Source organism: Aythya ferina (genome assembly GCF_964211825.1).
Source record: "Aythya ferina genome assembly, chromosome: 4".
In the NCBI taxonomy this organism is placed as follows: domain Eukaryota; kingdom Metazoa; phylum Chordata; class Aves; order Anseriformes; family Anatidae; genus Aythya; species Aythya ferina.
Window position 1 is genome coordinate 62,307,133 of NC_140300.1, and position 17,693 is coordinate 62,324,825.

General features: G+C 40.8%; 1 protein-coding gene across 9 annotated transcripts; it reads left to right on the forward strand.

Annotated features, from left to right (window-relative positions):
* The first annotated feature begins 819 nt into the window (after positions 1-819).
* Positions 820-17,073, forward strand: LOC311436304 (uncharacterized protein). 9 transcript variants are annotated; one of them, XR_014692739.1, is made up of 10 exons: positions 2,017-2,142; positions 2,803-2,977; positions 3,530-4,001; positions 4,582-4,678; positions 6,403-6,501; positions 7,141-7,312; positions 8,563-8,655; positions 9,755-9,849; positions 12,546-12,722; positions 14,407-16,571. XR_014692739.1 is itself a non-coding variant. In XM_084518345.1 (8 exons), the coding sequence occupies exons 1-5, from the start codon at positions 3,775-3,777 to the stop codon at positions 9,756-9,758; spliced, it is 597 nt and encodes a 198-aa protein (XP_084374471.1). In that variant the 5' UTR covers positions 3,744-3,774; the 3' UTR covers positions 9,759-9,849; positions 12,546-12,722; positions 14,407-16,646; positions 16,854-17,073. The 9 variants fall into 9 exon arrangements, 1 of the variants encoding a protein (XP_084374471.1); XR_014692736.1 differs by lacking the exons at positions 2,017-2,142; positions 2,803-2,977; positions 3,530-4,001 and adding exons at positions 820-1,505; positions 9,258-9,401 and having other exon boundaries at positions 4,578-4,678; positions 14,407-16,568; XR_014692740.1 differs by having other exon boundaries at positions 2,023-2,977; positions 6,400-6,501; positions 14,407-16,570.
* The last annotated feature ends 620 nt before the right edge of the window (positions 17,074-17,693 follow it).

Consider the following 17,693-nt stretch of genomic DNA (forward strand, 5'->3'; position numbering starts at 1 on the left):
CCCAGCCTCTGCTTTTGCCTGGGGAGACAAAAAAACAAACAAACAAAGAAAAAAAGAAATGAATCAGGGGGTTGGAGTGGCAAAGCCAGTCCTAAAACCAGCCCCTTGGTTTTGAGGGCTTGGAGGTGATGCTCTGTGATGCTTTTATTTTATTATTATTATTTTTTACTCTTTCTGCTTTTGGGTGGGCTTTTATTTTGATCATTTCTTGTCTTTTTTATTTTTTAACTTCTACTTAATTCCTTTTGTCTTTTTTTTTTTTTTTTTTTTTTTTTTTTTTACCTCTACTTAATCTTTTTCCTTTCCTTCCCTTTCCTTCCCTTTCCTTTCCTGTTCCCCTTTTATCTTTTTACATTTTTTTTTCTTTATTTTTCTTTTTGTTTTTCCTTTTTTTTTTTTTTTAAGTTTCTTTTTTTCATACCACAGCTGTGGGCACTTTGCAGCTGAGTGGGGACCTGATGAGCAAAGACCCACAGCTGGAGTGGGTGGTGCTGGGGGATGGTAGGGGGGATGCTTGGGGCACCCTGCATGTAGGCTTTAAATACAGAAAAAGGCAGATTAATTAGCTATGTAAAAAACAGCACATTTATTAATTTTATAGGCAGTGCCCAATGCACAATGGTACTGGCCCTGAACCCAGCTGCACTTTGTCAGAGCCATGTGCTGTGCTCCAAGGTTGAGCCACGCTCTCACCTCTTGGGGCTCCTGGCTGGGCTCAGGGTGATGCTGCTTGGGCTTGGTGGGGCTCTGGGCTCATTTGGCTGGGTTTGGGACTCGGGCACGGGACTGAGCTGGGTGAGCTTGGAAATGGAGCCTGAGCCCTGCATTTTGGGGGCTTGTGAAGAGGCCCAGTGTGCTACTATTGAGGCTTGAAAACAGGGACCCTGTGCTGGGGTTCCAAAGCAAGATGGAGATGCAAATGAGCCAAAGCAGAAGTGAGTGGGAAGTGAACCTAAGATCTCCAGCAGGGCTGGAGATGTCTGCTATCTAAAGGTGGGGATATCTGCAAGCTGGAGGCACAATATGTTAAGGTTCTGGGCTAATAAATCAATAAATACAAACTGAATCAGTCAATGCCTATACAATGCACGACTATGGCACTGAAGATTAATATTCAAGATATGACAGTGACTGACTTATGACCTTGTCTAAAGTCCAAACTGTTTGAACAGGTACAGGCTGTAGCTTTGTGGAGCTGGAAGGATCCAGGGCTCCCCGGATGCCTACGCTCCCTGCAGTGTCCCACCTGCTCAGTAAAGCAACAGCACAAAGCAGTGGTGAGCTGCATCCACAAACAGCCCCAGCTGCAGGAGAAACCAACCCCAGGTGGGTGGAGGTCCCTCATCCAGCTCCAGCAGCCCCACAGGATGTGCCCTGACACCCATGGCCAAACACTGCTGCTAATCTTAAACCAGGAGCTACCAACCACCACTGTGAGCTGTGCCTCATGATCCACCTGCAGGAACTGAAAGGATCTGTGCCAAAACCTGTGTGTGAAGAGAGCGGTGAGAAAAGCCCAGCCCCGTGCAGCAGGGGCTGTGTTGGGGACACCTCTGGGGCCATGGGGACGCAAATGGGGTGGTGGGGGACCCAAAGCCCAGCGCACCCCAAGGGGTGGCTGCCCTGGCCCCACACCACAGTCCTGGGGACGTGCTGGTGCCAGCCTGCAGCTGGGCAACACATCATGGGCACCAGGCGAGCGCCTGGCAGCTGAGGGGCAGCAGGGTCACACACGCAGCTGGGAGGGTGCAGGGAGGGACAGGGGAGCAGCAGCACCCTGCGTCTCCTGCAGGGAGAGAAAGGTGCTGAGAGTCTATGTACAACTTGGGATCAAAGCCTCCAACTTTAACATCAGCTCCAACTTCACACCTGAGCTGTAGGCAGTCAGTAACAAGCAGGGGACCTGCAAACAGACACTTAAACATGTTAAAGAAACAACAGGTTAAGAAAAAGGAAACAACGAGGCATTTCATTCAACCCTTGGGAGCACCAGGGCCTCCTGCACAAAGGCCTGCTCTCCTCTGGGGGACTCAGGCAGCCAATGCAAAATCAACTTCATTATCTAGTACACTTTGAGAAAACTTTTCTCCAAGTGTTCTTGAGCTTCCAGTTTTTTTCAGGCACTTCATGTTCTTGTTCTGGGTAGGCATGGTAAAGCTGTGGTGCACGTGTGTGACTTATAGGCCTTGCTTTAGGAAGACAGTGTTGAACTTACTTTATTTGGGGGCAAACAGCTTTCCTGAAAAGATGCAAGATCAGTTGTATGCAAGCCAATGCCTGAGTTCATATTTAAGTAAGAGCAGAAACTGTATTTTCAGTGATGTGGTAGGTTGGGTAGCTGGGCAGAGAGAATTACTTTTCTCTTACTAATTAATGACTTAAATTTTGTCATATGTGGTATAACTGTGAAAACATTTGAATTTATTACTTCCATTTCACAGGGTTATTAAAGCCCAAGTTATTCTTGCTACTTTATAGCATAGGAGGCATTGACATTTGTCAGTAATTCTAAAGCTAGTTTTAACAAGAATTGTCCTCAGCATCTTCTGTTAATTAGTGCATGGTAAAGTGTCTGCTACAGACTGAAGCGTTTTTACGGTTTAATGCTGACTTGAAGTGAGGTTTATAGTGCCTTTTTTCTTGAGGAAAGTTTTTGTTAGTAGGATTCCCTGGTTAACTTCTTCACTGGAGTCCTTTAACCCTGGCTAGAGTTACTCATTCAGCACTACTGTTAGTGTGACTTGTTTAGTTTGTTTTGTGCTGACAAGGCTTAACTGAAAAAGGCTGTGTTATGCCATGCAGGTGTATCCTGGAAAGTGCAGTGTATCTTCTGGGTTTGGGCCTTTGCAAGAGGTACTGCCTTTTCCAGAAGCTTCAATCCGCTGTTTTCCTGACCTGCTTCTCTCTGTTGCTGTCCTACTGCACTTCGGTCATGTGCAACTAAAACTTCTTGTCAGTCCCACTTCTGGATGCTGAAGTAATTCTGCCTTTAATTCCAAAGGAAAAATCTGCTTACATTCACAATACTATGTGCTTTGAGTGTCTGCTTGGTTGTTTTATCACACAGTTGTGTGGACGTTCTTTACCAGCATGTACTGTGAGATGTGATGAGGTGCTGTATGAGGATTTTAATTTATTTTCACTCAAAATAGTGAACACATTTCCTTAAAGGATTCCTGTAATTAGACACTTGATAGTTCTTTCAGTGACTGGGTATAGCAGACCTGTGTAGTTCACACACTAGATAACTCCCAAGCTTTTCTGCCTCTTGTGAGGCTGAGTTTATAGGAGCTCTGATGGCATTAAGAGGCCTTAAGTGGCCTGAGAAGCCTCACCTGGTGCCTTTACTCACTAGTTCTGCCTGTTGGCTAGGAGCACCATTTGATCTTGGGTTTAAACGGCTCCCTGGAGATTGCCTGAGCTCTGTCATGGGTGTGTATATGCCCGGTTCTTTATCTGACAGTTTTCTAGATGAAAAACAGACAGTTTTTTTTTTTTTTTTTTTTTTTTTCCTCTGTGAAAAGCCCAGAAGCTGCCCCATGTTGGATAAGAACCAGTTTCAGCTGGCACCAGAAGAGTCCTGCTGCTGGCCAAGGTCACAAGCGATGAGCAATGCTGGTTGCACTTCTGTGAGAGCAGATTTAAGAACAGAAATAGTGCAGAACAGCAGGTGGCAGAGAGGAGTAAGAAAATGTAGAGAGAAACAACACTGCAGATACCAAGGTTGGTAAAGGAGGGGAAAAGGTGCTCCAGTTGCTTGGAGGAGAAGTTCCCATGCAGCTCATGGAGAGTCCCAAGGTGGAGCAGGTCCCTGTCCTTATCTTAATGCTCGAGCCCCTTTTCGTTGTATCTTCTTCCCCTGTCCTTCTGAGGAGGGTGAGTGAGTGGTGTGGAGTTGACCTGTCCAGCAGGCTGAAACCACCACAGGAGGCAGTCTGTGTGAATTATCTAAGCACTTTGGTTTGGGAGCGTCTTCGCTGGCAGAGCCCTGGGAGATGCAAGTATGGTTATTCAGTCATCTAATTTAGTTTCTTTATCAGATACACTTAAATACAGATTCACTATATTGACAACTTAAAACTAAGGTAGCATGTGTAATATATGCAGTGGGCTTTCTATTACCCTTGTGTGCAGGTAAGAAGTCCTAAATTTGGCTTTATACATCACATGTTATGCAGAGCTTGTTCCTAGAATGATGGTAAAGCTTTCCACACTGCTCTAGGCAAATGGGAACAGATGCTGATGCAGAAGCATGTCAGAACACAAATACTGGTTTCAGCAATGGCCTCTACACAGCTGATATTAAAGCTTCTTACCCTTGACCAGATATACTTCAGGTCACTTGCTTCTAACCATCTATTTAGAATGAATACTTGCGAAATAGGTGGATAATGCAGGCAGCACTAGTTAGAAATGGTTCTTAGACACAGTGTGGTTATCCTCATACAATAATAAACTGCAATTTTTGAGGTCCTGTACAGAGCCAATCCACTGAAACTTATGGGTTAATGTTACATTATGGGATGATTCTTTTTTTATGTTAATTTTAACTTTATTTGCAATGTACTGCTTTTCAGACAGGCTGAAGCTCAGAGCATAAGTACATCTTTGGCTTGCCAAGCAGAGGAGCTGGAAAATAGATCAAAACGGCTAAGAGCTACTTCAGCTTTTTTGTCAGGTAGGACTTGTCTTGTGCTTTGCTATCAGTGACACTTTGCTTTTGTTTCTAAGCCCCTGTATGAATTTTTGCTCTTGAGTTTACTTTGTACTTTGTTTCTGAGTTACTGCAGAGCTGTGCTCAAGCCCATCCTATACTAGGAATGTGGATCTTGTTTGATTGAGAGTGCTTGGAAATGTAATTAAGCAGTTCTGGTTCCTTGATTGGATTTAGTGGTCTTTATGTGTTATAGAGGACATTTAGGATATATATATATATATATGGGTTTTTGGAATCCCTTCAGGAATTAAGATTAAAAAATGAAACACTGATAACGTGTCTGATCATCACAGTGCTATTGAAGTATTTCTGTTAAGCAGCTGTCCTTGTCACAACTCTGTTAGCAGGCAGTAGCCTTTCATGTGGCAGTTTGCTTCTGGTAAGAGCAGTCAAAGGAACAGCATTCTTTCTAATATAAATACTTGTAATCATGAGGGGCAGGATAGCTAAAAGTGAGAGGTTGCTCACGATGGTAGAGAGGGGAATGGATAGTCTATAGAGAATATATTCTGGAGAGTCTTGGTGCTCCTGATGTAGTGCTCTTCAGTCACCATGTGACCTTATTCTGCTTTACAAGAATGGTTTCAAATGAGTTGAAATTGCAGACAGCAGACACCCAGATGATCAGCTTCCTATGTCAGTGACTGCTTTACAGTAATGTGTAGCTTTTCAGACTGCTCAGGTAAATATATTTTTGTTTCAGTTTCAACAGTTAAGGTTACCGCAGAAAACTTGCTTGGGAGCATTTCTGACAGGAGTGTAATAAACTCAACATTTTGGTTGATAGCTTAATAGGTTTTTCCTTTTCTTTGAAGCGCTCAAGGCAACAATGAAATACTGTTAATGCTCTACTTAAAAACTTCTTAGGAAGATAAATGGTGTCATGATATTTCTTTTCCTACTGTGTTCTCCCACTTGTTCCAGTAGCAGGCTCATGCCAACATGATGACTGTCTAGCAGCTTTTCATGCTTGTCTACGTGCATCTAGTTATTAGCTGTATGTCTTGTGAAGTGACTTAAGTGACATGAGTTCCAGAGCAAGCGATTGCTGCACACCTTTCAAGTTTTGTTGGTCATGAAGTGTGTTCCAGGTAAGGACAAATAGCCACATTATTCCTGATGTAGCCAGAAATTGTAGCTACCCCAGAAGTACAGAAAATGTTCAGGGAGTTGGAGGATAAAAGGTGAATTCAAGACAGTTTCCCAGTAGCTTAGAGACACTGTGCTTGATCTGTCTTCTTCTCCATTGTGCTTGTCACCTTTTCCTTTAAGGTTTTAATGCACTTAGAAACACTTCAGTGTCTCTTTAGTTAATTGAGTGAGTTGTGATAGCTACAGTTTGCTGCCCTGAACTTAGCTGTTAAATCCTAGTATCACAGGGCTTGCACTAGCCTACAATAATAGGATAAGGCATTATCTTTAGTAGAAATGTAATTGCCCATGAGGGCTGCCAGCTGAGAACACTGCTTGCTTAAAAAACTAACAACTTATTTGCCCCGTGATATAGGACTGACTGAGGCAGTTATTGAAATATAGAGCATTTAAAAAGCTAATGTTTCTTGGGAATGTGTTGTTTGGTATGTAGATGAAATCCAAGCCTGTTTTCCCCTCTGTGTGGATATGCATTTACAAGAGTAACTCCAGGTATATTAACCACTTAACTTTTTCCTCTAATGACCCAGCAGTAGCAGGTTCCTGAGGCCTGACTAAGAAATGAGTTGTGTGGTATAAGAAGAAAGATTAAGCAACATCCATACTGCATAAGCCTCTTTCTCTACTATTTGGTAAGGCCACAAAAGAATTGAATCTGCATCCCTGCAGAAACAAGCTCACAAACTCTTCTTAAGTAGTCAATGGACATGTGTCTGCTGGTCACTGGTCAGACTGCATCGCTGATGTTCAGTTGCCATTACCATTTTGACCACCAGATGTCTGCACTGAACTTAATAATGTAATGTAGCCTCAGGGAATAACATCTCCGGAAATAGGAGGAGAGTTAAGTGGCAGAGAAGGGAAGGAAAATGCAAACAGGTTGGGAAGGGCTTTCTCCCAGGCCTTGGGTGCCCTTAAGGCAGGGATGATTTTCAGGGCTTTCTTGTCATTTTCTTGTTACACAGCCCAGGGCTAGGTTCACGTGATCTCCCGGTGCTATAGTGAGTAGGTCTCACTGTGCAAAGTGGGATGAGAAAAGGTCCTTAGGATTACAATAAAAGTGTGACATCAGTCTTATGGGGTTATGGCTATTTAATCCGTAGTTGACAACATGTCTCTAGTTCACGGTGGTCCAGGGCAGAAGGGAGGGGTGTGTTGAAGATATTTGCATTTGATGTTTCTTTTTGTTAAGGAAGAATTTGGACTGAAGCAAAGGCTTGCTGTGATAGATTTCTTCTTACCTCAAACTGATGCTTTCTATTTACTTTTAGTGAAAAGGAAGCAGGCCTTCTCAGGCACTTTTGCACAGCCAACAGAAGACAGCCCTAAGATGTTTCAGCACTGGTGTGAGCCCTGCTGCTCCATCTACTTCACCAGCTCTTGTTATAGACACCAGTCCTGTGTTTACCATGCACCTGCTGAAATACGAAGCTGCACAGAATTGTAAGGATCAAGGTGAAACTAATTTTTACTACAAAGGGAATATGAAACGAGATGGGTAATAGGCAGATGACAATCTTGTAGCAGCCAAGGTCGTGCTGTTGTCTAAGCTGATTAATTTCAGTATTATTTTAGAACTGAAGTATAACAGTAATTTGTATTTAGGCTGTGGAATAATTGTTTATTACTGTGTAATGAGATTTGTAGTACTTCATGCTGTAGTGTGGCAGCCTAGTCTAGTGTGATAGCAGAAGTATTGATAGATAAGGCATGTAATGTAGTGTGTGGTTGAGGGCTGGTAACAAAAGGATCACAGGATGACACTGGAGACCCTAGGTCTATCAACAAGTCATGAATGGTCAAAGTAATGAAAACCTGGGAGCAAACAATTTTAGGAGGTTAACAGAGATCCAATAAAAGCTATGTAGTATGTACCATTTTAGTGTTTTTACGTGTAAACTTTGATGTGGTGAAGACAAATGAAGAGTGAGATGCCTTATGTCCTCTGGCGGACAGAAAAGGGGGAAGATGGTATATAAAAACCCTTTTTTGCCAAAGGGTTTGACAGCTTGGAATAACTTATTTCCCAGTTAAAGGCAATAACCTTAGAACGAACAGTTGTATTTGAAGGTAAGCACAACAGCAGAGGGGTAGAAAGAAAGATGCTTCTGGAAAGCTGTTAGTGTCCTCAGAATTCTCTGGATTAAGGGGAAAGATGGTGACCTGTACTGCAGGCAGTGTGATGTGGGCTCTGTGGCCTTAATTGAGACCTCTCAGAGTCAGCAGTGTCCCAGAGAAATCCCAATCACCCTCTTTGTGGTTACTGGCACAAAGACAACCCTGAAGAAGTAGCTATTCTCTGTAGGCTTTCTTTCTAGTCAAAAGTATTCTGTGAAAGTTGCTGGCACAAAGCCTGTTTTATGTTGTAAACATAAGCCTTTTAATGGGAGATGTTCACAGCTTACTCAATTTTCTGTTCGGATAATCTGTAGGAGTTTGATGTTTAATGTAGAATTGGAATGTTTAAAATGTCACGTAGCCCTATCCTTTTCAGTGAGTAGAAAAGATTTTTGTCACAAGTGCAGCTTGACAGTTGTTTTTCTGCCTAATTTATTTTAAGAACAGAAGTAAGAAGGTACTGTAGGCAGCACAAAAGATTGATACAGTTCAATCTGCAAGATTCAAGAGTTTGCAGGCTATAGGTCATCCATCAAATATTTTTATCCTTTTATCCTTATCCTCTTGCGTTTCAGGTGTCTGAGGTGTGTTCCTGAGAACCTGATTGTGATGGAGACCTTGGAGTTTTACCTGGAAAGACCTATGTTTCTCAGCATAGAGAGTAGCAGGTGAACGTCAAGCCTTTTCTTAGTTAATAAATCTCTTCTCACTTGTAGAAATCAAAGGTCTAAAGAAATGTTTAGGAGTGGCAAGCATTCTGAATTTGTAATTTATTTTTAGCTTTGGTTCAACAGAGCTGTTCTCATAGTTGTCTCAGAATCTCAGGAATAAAATGGCATTAGTACTGCAATGTGGCTGTCCACTGGAAATGACTGATGGGATTCTGACAGCAGGTGTGGGAGCTTCATTTCATAGCAAAAAGTGAAACTTCCTTTTCTTGGAACGCTACCTAATGAGAGCTATTTTTGTACGCAGTGAAAATAGTGTGGTGATGGAAAAGCACACTACTTTGTGGTGTTTGCTGAAGAAAACTAGAGTGAACCATTGCTTTTTTAATGACTAGCCTTAAAACTGCTCAGAGCAGAGGTGTTAATCAAGTCTCTAAACTCAAGCAAGTCTAAGACAAAGCAGTACCCTATGGGATTTAGTATTGACTGAGTAATTTTTTTTGAACTAAATTAATAAAAATGTGAAGTCCAACTTGATTTTCAATTGATGCATATGCCCAGGTGGCTATAGTCTTTATGAAACCTTTGGTGTCATTTTTCAGACATCTGTAGCCTTAATGCTTCTTTCCTGATGATGGACACTACGATGAATCTTAATGATGCCTAGTATGTCCCAAGGAGCATAGATTCCTTTGAAGGCATTGTGAACCTCTGATATAACTTGAGCGCTTCAGGTGGAATAGCAGGTGGGATCAAGGCAGTGTATGCTGCCCTGTGGTTTTACGTCAATAAACTTCTGTCCGTGTGGTACTCAGGCAGGAGATACGGAAGGCAGCTCTGTTGCACTTCAGTGCTATGTCTTATACATAGTTTTCTTTTCGACCTTGAAGGAAGTAAATCAAACATATATCAAATCACATCTATACTAGGTTGCTGTTGAGAGTCAAGCTGAAAAATATACCTTAAGCAGGTATTTGTATTAGTTACCTATTCAATTATGTTAGCAGATTGAGATTTATTCTTTTTCATGTCTTCAACTACCAACTACTCCCAAGTTTTTTCATGGAACTGTATATCTGAAACATTTTTCTTCTTACAGATGAAAGTCCAGTGTTCTTAGAAAACATTGTAGTATTGGCTTCAAAACCTGTCTGCTTATTGCAATCTACAAAGTCAAGACAATTTAATTAAAAGGTAAGTTGTGCTTTTGTTTGTGGGTGTTCTTTTTTCTTCATACTAAAAGTGCTTGCTGCTTTCACAACAGAAAGCCAAGATTCTCACTGGGTCTTGGACACAGTCATGTACTGTGCATGTGGTCATTGTGTTTCTGTCATTCATTAAATTTTTTTTTTGAATCTTTGCAGTTAACATAGTGCCTTCTTTCCATGTGGGAACTTTTATTTATTCAAAGTAATTGATAAAATGCTGGGCTTGTATGGTGGATGCTGCTTAATTATCTCAGTACTATATTGCCCAACTTTAAACCTGACCAGCTATGTTAATACTTCAGTTAATTGCTCCCATGTCACATAAAAGTGGTTCCACTGACACTTGGATGCTTTGAGTAAACATTTGATGTGGGTTGTTCCAGAAACGGTGTTTTTTTCAGAAATATGCACGCTGACTGGTAGCTTTTTGTAATTTGTCTTCAGTTGTTGCAGAAACCAAGTACTATTGGACTGTTTCTGTTATAATTCTATTAGCAAAATTTGGTTGACAATTGCAGCCAGCTCCACATGGCCATCATTTTTCAATAACTGGTAGTCCACATCATAGAAGTGAAGTGTAGTAAGACTCGAGTTTTAGCCCTACAAAGTTAGTGATGGCAGATAATCTTTAAGGTCTCTTTGAATCCAAGCCATGGTATGATTGTGGTGTATGTGTAGTGTGGGAGTCCAATAAGGAAAAGATGAGTAAATGTTTTTGCAAGATCTTTTCCCACAATACAGAGGGGGGAAATGGCTATGGTCATCTTGTTGGGGGTAACTTCACAGGGTTGAGGTCTGCTTCTTAACACACTTGTGAGACCCTGGCAGTAGCAGTGTCCCTTCAACTACAATTTAGCACATGAAAGATACTATGAATAGACACTTGTAACTACAGTACTTATAAAAGCTCTAGAAAATCAAAGCTGAATCCACTGGAAAACAGGTGTTAGTAGATGTCCTTGGAAGGGATTTTTGGTTTCTTGCAAAAATGCAGCATAAATAAAAATATGGTACTTGTTGAAAATCTTGTTTTGCTCCTTGGTGCTGCTTACTAATAAGATTTGGAAGGGTGGATTTGGAAGTGCAGTTTTTTATCCTACACTTTCGTTTTTGGAGCATGAAAAAATTGTTCCTTAGAAGCTGAGCTTAGAGGATGAATGTCTTATATAGTATGGGCAGCCTGAGCACCTAATAGTTGTGGTTGTTTTATATTTGGCTGTAGACTACTCAGCAGCTATTAAGTGCTTTGACTACAAAAATATTTATTTAGGAAAAAAAAAATGGCTTCATGGGTCTCAGTGTTTGTGCTGATGGAAATCTGCTAGAAAGCATATTCAACTACATCCTGTACTGCTCAACACCCCTGAAATAACACCACCTACAGAATAATAAAGTATCAGGGAGAACCTGCTCAGTGGATTGCCAGACTTATGACATGCCAATGAAATGAGTTACCAGGACTTGAGCAGAACGAACTGTGAATTACTTGCTGAAAGATGTTGTCAAAGGGTTTTTCTTGTCATAACAATATCTTGCTAAAATGTTGTTTCTGTGAACAAGCTTCCAATAACAAATAGAGTGGGGAAGTGAATGTCCTGAAGCTACATAATAAGCTGAGTGTTCCATCTGGATGGTGTTATGAAATAACAGAGAGCAAGGTACCAACATGTTATAAAGGGATGTTTTTGCTCAAATATCTGTATATACTTGGAAATTTTTGAATTTTCTCAGTGCCAAGTAGAACTGCTTGGAAAAAGATGGGTCAGGTTGCTAGTCAGTATGGGGAAAGACCTCTGATGGGAGAGTGTCCAGGTATGCTGTGAGCTCTTCGGCACTGAAGGTGTTGTCTCCCTGCATAGGCAGCATGTTCTGCGTTGAAGTAGACTGAGCTGTGCTTACTATGGGAATGTATTTTGGTACCTGCAAAATACCAGAGTCAGTGACAATCTTAAAGTCCTCTCAAAATTAGTGATGACCTGGCTGGTAAGCAGGTGGTGAGAGGCAGCACTGGCTGTGCTTGCTCTGTACTCAGCCCAGCCATCCTTGACATCTGTAGTCTCCTTAAGACCGCTGTCATTGCCCCTCCTGGTGAAGACGAACTGCTTTAAATTAATGCTTAAGGCAAAACTGGGAGTAATTAGGGTAGAAATCTTGTTTACATTGCTTTTCACAGCAGAGACAAAGCATTCTGTGACCTTAGGAAGTCAATGAGAATTCTTTTGTCTTGAGGCATCTGGAGAGGCTAAAGCTTTTGAGCTTAATTTTTATTGTTTTGGGAGCTTGAAAGTACAAAGTAAACTAACTTGTGCTGCTTTTCTTCAGCCTTAAGAAGGCTGAATAATACAAGTATATTTAGAGGGAGGGTTTGCTTAATGATTTCTTTTAAATTCAGTTAGTTGCAGACAGAAAAACACCATTCACATTCAGACAGCATTGAATCACTGCGCTGACAGAAACTGGGACAGTACTGGTATTTGAGGTATTACAACTTGCATGATCGAGTCCTGATGTCAGTAACATCTAATATGCTAAGAACTTCATATTTTCTGATATGCCAAAGACGTTCTCTTTGATACATATATATATGTGTGTGTGTGTGTAGTGGGGGGCTTTTTTTGGGTCACTGCTCTGTGTTGCTGTCTGATGGTTTGTGGTTGACAGCAGGGCAATGTGTCTTTGCAGGATGAGAGAATTTTCTGCTGGAGAACAGCCTGTGACTGCGAGACCCCAAGTGCTGATCTCTTCTGCTGCTCAGAGTGTGACAGTCACGTCACCAGCCAGTGGCTCGACCAAATGGGGCACAAGCTCTATCACAGTGGGGACAACTGGACCTACAGCTGTCACCAGTGCTGTTGCCTGGTATGGGTAAAGTGTTTTGGAGGGGAGCAAGAATAATGATTGTTGTTTTTAGCAAAATGTACTTGGCAGCTGGTCGTTTGCTCTCTCTTCACCTGCTTTTCAGACTAAGAATGATACTAAAGCATTTATAGCGCATGCGCCAAATGACACACCACCAGTTTTCTTCCTACTGCTGAATAAGTAGGTCTAATGACTGAAAAGAAAAGCTTGACAAAAGCTTGGAAACCTTGACACTATATTAACTTTTTTTAAAAGTGTTTGTCCACTTCTGACAACTTTTATAAGGTCATCTGATCTTTAAATGATTTTTAAAGATTCTTTCACATGTGATGGATTTTGATGGAAGAGTTTCAGTTTTTAATTACAACAGCTGGATACCTGTCTCATCAAAATAGACAGGGCAATTTTCTTTTTTAATTCAGCAAAAGTTGGAAAAAATGAGTGCCAGTGCCATGTGGTAAATTAGAAAAGGAAAAAAAAAAATTACTGGACAAACACACAAAATTAAGAACACTTATTTTCTCATTAAGTACTGTAGATTATCTCCCTACAGCTTTAATTTTTGCACTGATATGCTAATTAGTGCAGCAGTGAATTTGATTAAAATTAGCAGTTTTCATTTATAGCTGTCTGTATAACATTGTTTTTAAATGTGATATTAATCAAGAGGTGTCTGAACATCAGGAAACAAATTACATTCAAAGCTAAGTTACTGTTAAGAGATAATTATATGTAATATAGAGCATTGTGTAAGTATTGTGTTTTGTATTCTCCTAAGATGATTTTAATGTTGGCAAAAGAACAGCAAGAAACATTTGCAGACAGCAGCAATGACATCTGTCATTATTAAATATGATGGGTTTTACAAAAGATGCTAAGTTTGTAGTCAGCACTTCTTTGCCTAATTTTATGATTAGGTTAACAGACACACAGAACTAAAAGACACTGATACAGTAAATCAGTGCTATATCTAAGGTTAGGTGCAGTGTAGATGTATGGATGTTATCAACATCTGAAGTGCTTACAAAGTTGCCTAATGCAAGTTTAGTTTAGTTTATGCTCAGATCCTACAGCAATGACTGTTTTTTTTTTACTTTTATTTTTTTTAAAAGTTCCACTAAGTGGAAGATAACACATATTGCAGGTATTGTTCTAACAACTCTTTTAGCAGTTGACAGTAAAATACCTTTTGACTGTTGCTAGTTAGATCCATGTTCAGTGCTTCTCAAACATGCTAACTAAGATCTATTTGCATTGTTAATTTCCTATTTAAACAGTTGCTGTGATTGCACAGAGATTTCTGTGTGACCATGCCCCATATGGGCATAAGTCTGCAAGGCCATCACTGCAGAACTTGTAGTGGATTTGTATATTGTTACGGAAAGTTATTGTAAACCAGTATTTAATGCTGTCTTCAAAAACCCCAGAGAACTCAAGTTCTCTTCCTATAATAATAGTGTTGTTTTTAGTCAAGAAACAAGCAAATGATACTCTGCTACATTTAGGAAACTTCGTTTCACTATTCAAATACGTAGTTACATGATCAACCAGGCTGAGAAGCTGATCCTTAAAATCTATTTCAATTCTGGCAAAATAAATTTTTTCCATTTGACAGGAAGCAAAGTTAGCTAATAAATGGAAATGTATTCCATCAATGTGTTGAGCTTTGTTTCAATTTTTACAGGAAGGAGAAGTGGACTGTTGGCCTGTTCTGTGCCCCAATCTAAACTTTAAGTACGCAGCCATGTCAGAAGGAGAGTGCTGTCCCTGCTGCATCAGTGACCCCTGCCTGGCTGACAACGTCACCTATGACATCAGGAAAACCTGTCTAGATGGCTCTGGAATTACAAGACTTAGTGGCGCTATATGGACCGTGGTGGGATCTCCTTGTACAACCCGCAAACACAAAGTACGATGGACAAGGTTGAATGGTAATGGAAATGTTGGTTGCTACATAAAAACAGAGTCATTTTCTGCCCTTGGAAGCTCATATTCAGATTGCTACAAAGTGAATCAGACCTGAGGGCAGAAAAAGTAGCATACCAAAACAATTATATGGTCTGCAGGGTGGAAACAGAACAATCTGTGCTTGTTTTCTTAAAAATGTTGATCACAGCTACGTAATATCCTAGCACAACTTACAGACGTTCTGTTGGCGAGCCTTTCAGGCATTTTTAGTATGAAACTAGGCTAACATTTTAATAATTAATTCATGTGAATGTTTATGAAAATGTCTTTTGCAGAACTGGTAAACAGAGTCAAGAATACTAATACAAGTTTGACCAGCAAGTATACAAGTAGAAACCCCATATGAAGGCACTTCCATAAGAGAAGTGGGAGGGAAACGTCACAGTTTCTATTTCCTAACCAAATCGTCATGTATTCTGTCCAGTGGCTTTCAGGCAGAAGAACAGTCTGTCTCCCCTTTTCCATGCAGTGATGGTCCCACAGGGCTACTTTTCTGTGACCTCTCTTGTGTACTATCCCTGATCTCAAAAATTTTGTATGATTTTCTGATCAGTGGACCAGCATGGACAGGGAGAGAGCAAGAGCACGCCTGCTTTATTTGCCGCTCTCTGAGTAGATCAGAGAGGTCACTGTGTAGGGAGTACTCTAACCCATAAGTATGTACATAATGAACACTGCCACTGCCAGCAGTTCTACAGAGAAAGGGTAAACACAGTTGTCTCTAAACAAGGTAGATAATGCAGAGCAGTGTGTGCCAGGAGGAGCTCCAAGCTAGCAAGCTCAGCCTCCCCGAAGTGCCTACTTTGGGGCTGCCCAAATGTAGGAGGGACCAGGGCCAGAAAAATTATTTTCCAGCTATTTTCCTAGCATTTTCTAGGAGTTGATTCAGGTGTTGTTTTCCCAGCTGTTCTTCTGTCACAGTGTCTGCAGTGTGAACGTTGTGCCTGGATGCTGCACTTCCCCATTTACTGGGCTTACCCCTTGAAATTGTAACCTTTCTGGCATCTGCTCTGGTCCACTAGGTTCTTGCCTGCTTCTGCCCTCTGCCACAGTTCACTGCCCTTCAGTTGTACAGGAGTAAATGTTTTAGAGACTGTGATACAAGCAGAAATGACAACATGGACCAGATTAAAAAGGGCAATTTTCTGTGAAGTTATCTTTATATTTATACAAAGGTGATGCTAGTGACCTAGAATATGGTGTTCCTCAAAAAAAAAAAAAAAAAAAAGTGAAGATCACTTACTTTTTCCTCACCACTTATAAATTATCTTAAGGTAGTTGTCACCAAAGCCAGTCGCTGTGGACTTAAGGCTCTAGTAGATACATTCTGTTTACAAAGGACTAATGAAAACCAGATGACAGTACCCTGTTTGCTGCTATTTTCAGACTCCATAGAAGCATGAATTCTGTGTTTTGTATCGCTCTAAGTGAAAACTGATCTTCTCTTGCTTTTTAACAAAAATTAATGAACAGAATTATGAAAATATTGCTTTGCATTACATAAAATATTCTTGTGTTCACTGTGGGAAACCAAGCTGTTGTTTCTGGGCTTGAAATTACACAAGTTAGCTTTTCTGCCATTCTTCAGAGTTTTTCCTATTGATTAAACCAAGAATCTGAGAAATGGGCTTATTTCAGAAAAATTGAGAGCTTCCCAGTAAGGATCAGATTAAAACTCTATATGTCAACTTTCTTGCATGGGACAAACCAAATCGAATCATCTTTGTTTTCGTTGTTGTACTATGTCCTTTACAGGAAGAAGGTGAGTATTAAGGAAAGCCGTGGATGAAACAATGCAGAGGGAAAGTAGGATTTACTTACTGGATGAGCTGTAAGATCACATTTCTGAGAGCTGATGGATTCTCATTGGGATGTCACATGTTGCATTTGTGCACTAGGGATGCACGTAAAGGGGTGTGGGTGGGCAAATAAAGTACAATGATGCAAATAGTCAAGGTATCCCAATGATTGTGGATGCCAATAGAGAACCGAATCCAGAATCAATTAGTTGGTGTATGTAACTCCTCTGTATACTATGATATGAATTCATTAGTTATCTACTACCTACAATGAATTAGTTCAGCACTAAACTACCTTAAGCAGCATTTCCTTATGGGACTTACAGTTTGTAGGCTGAAGGCCCAGCTGTGTCTTAGCTGACAGTAATGAATGTGCTGTGGCTAATTGAAGTGGGAGGTGTTATGGTTGCGGTATTCAGCTGACTCAGTGTTGACAACTCTAGTCATTTCTTTAAAAAAAACGAGTCAGGCTCAGCAAATTTTGGCTGACTAAAACAAAACAAAGTTATGTTTGTGTCCTGCGTTCCAAGTTTTAGGCTCCTGAAAAAAAGGTTTCTGAGCTGTTAAATAAAATATTTTTTCCATGCCTCTTTCCTCATTGCTGCAGCCATAGTCACCTTGAGGGGGAAGGGGACTTGTATTTGCTCTGCATCCCCTGCACTAACACAGTGTTTTACTGGAATCTCTGCCACCTCCAAAGTATCAATTAAACCCTGCCTAAAGATAAGGAGGCCTCCACTGAGCAGGGCTTGGTTTTCTCTTGGTAGAAAAATGTGCTTTCACTTCTGTGCTACAGAGGAGCTCTAGCACTAAAGTGTGTCTCTTTTTCATGACGTGTGTGCAGTGTTACATATATTGCAACTAACTGCCATGGTTTCTCCTATCTAGAATAAAACCGTGACACCTGTATCAGTATTTGCGTGCTTGCTTACGCAGAAGACTATGCAGTCCAGAATCGTTGGCAAACATCATCCTTCCTGAAATTATCGGTTCTAATTCTTAGCTGCTTTTCTTGCCCCCACTCTCAGTATCTTAAGAAAATGAGAGCCATTTGCTATCATCACACAATGCAGGTGAAAACGCCACGGCATTAAAACAGAGTTGGATGAACGGAATAGAAGGCCTAATAAATGTGATTCATGGGAGCAGCTGCAGAGACAGGGAATAGGTCTGAGACTTTTATTTAAAAATAAATAACAGTGGA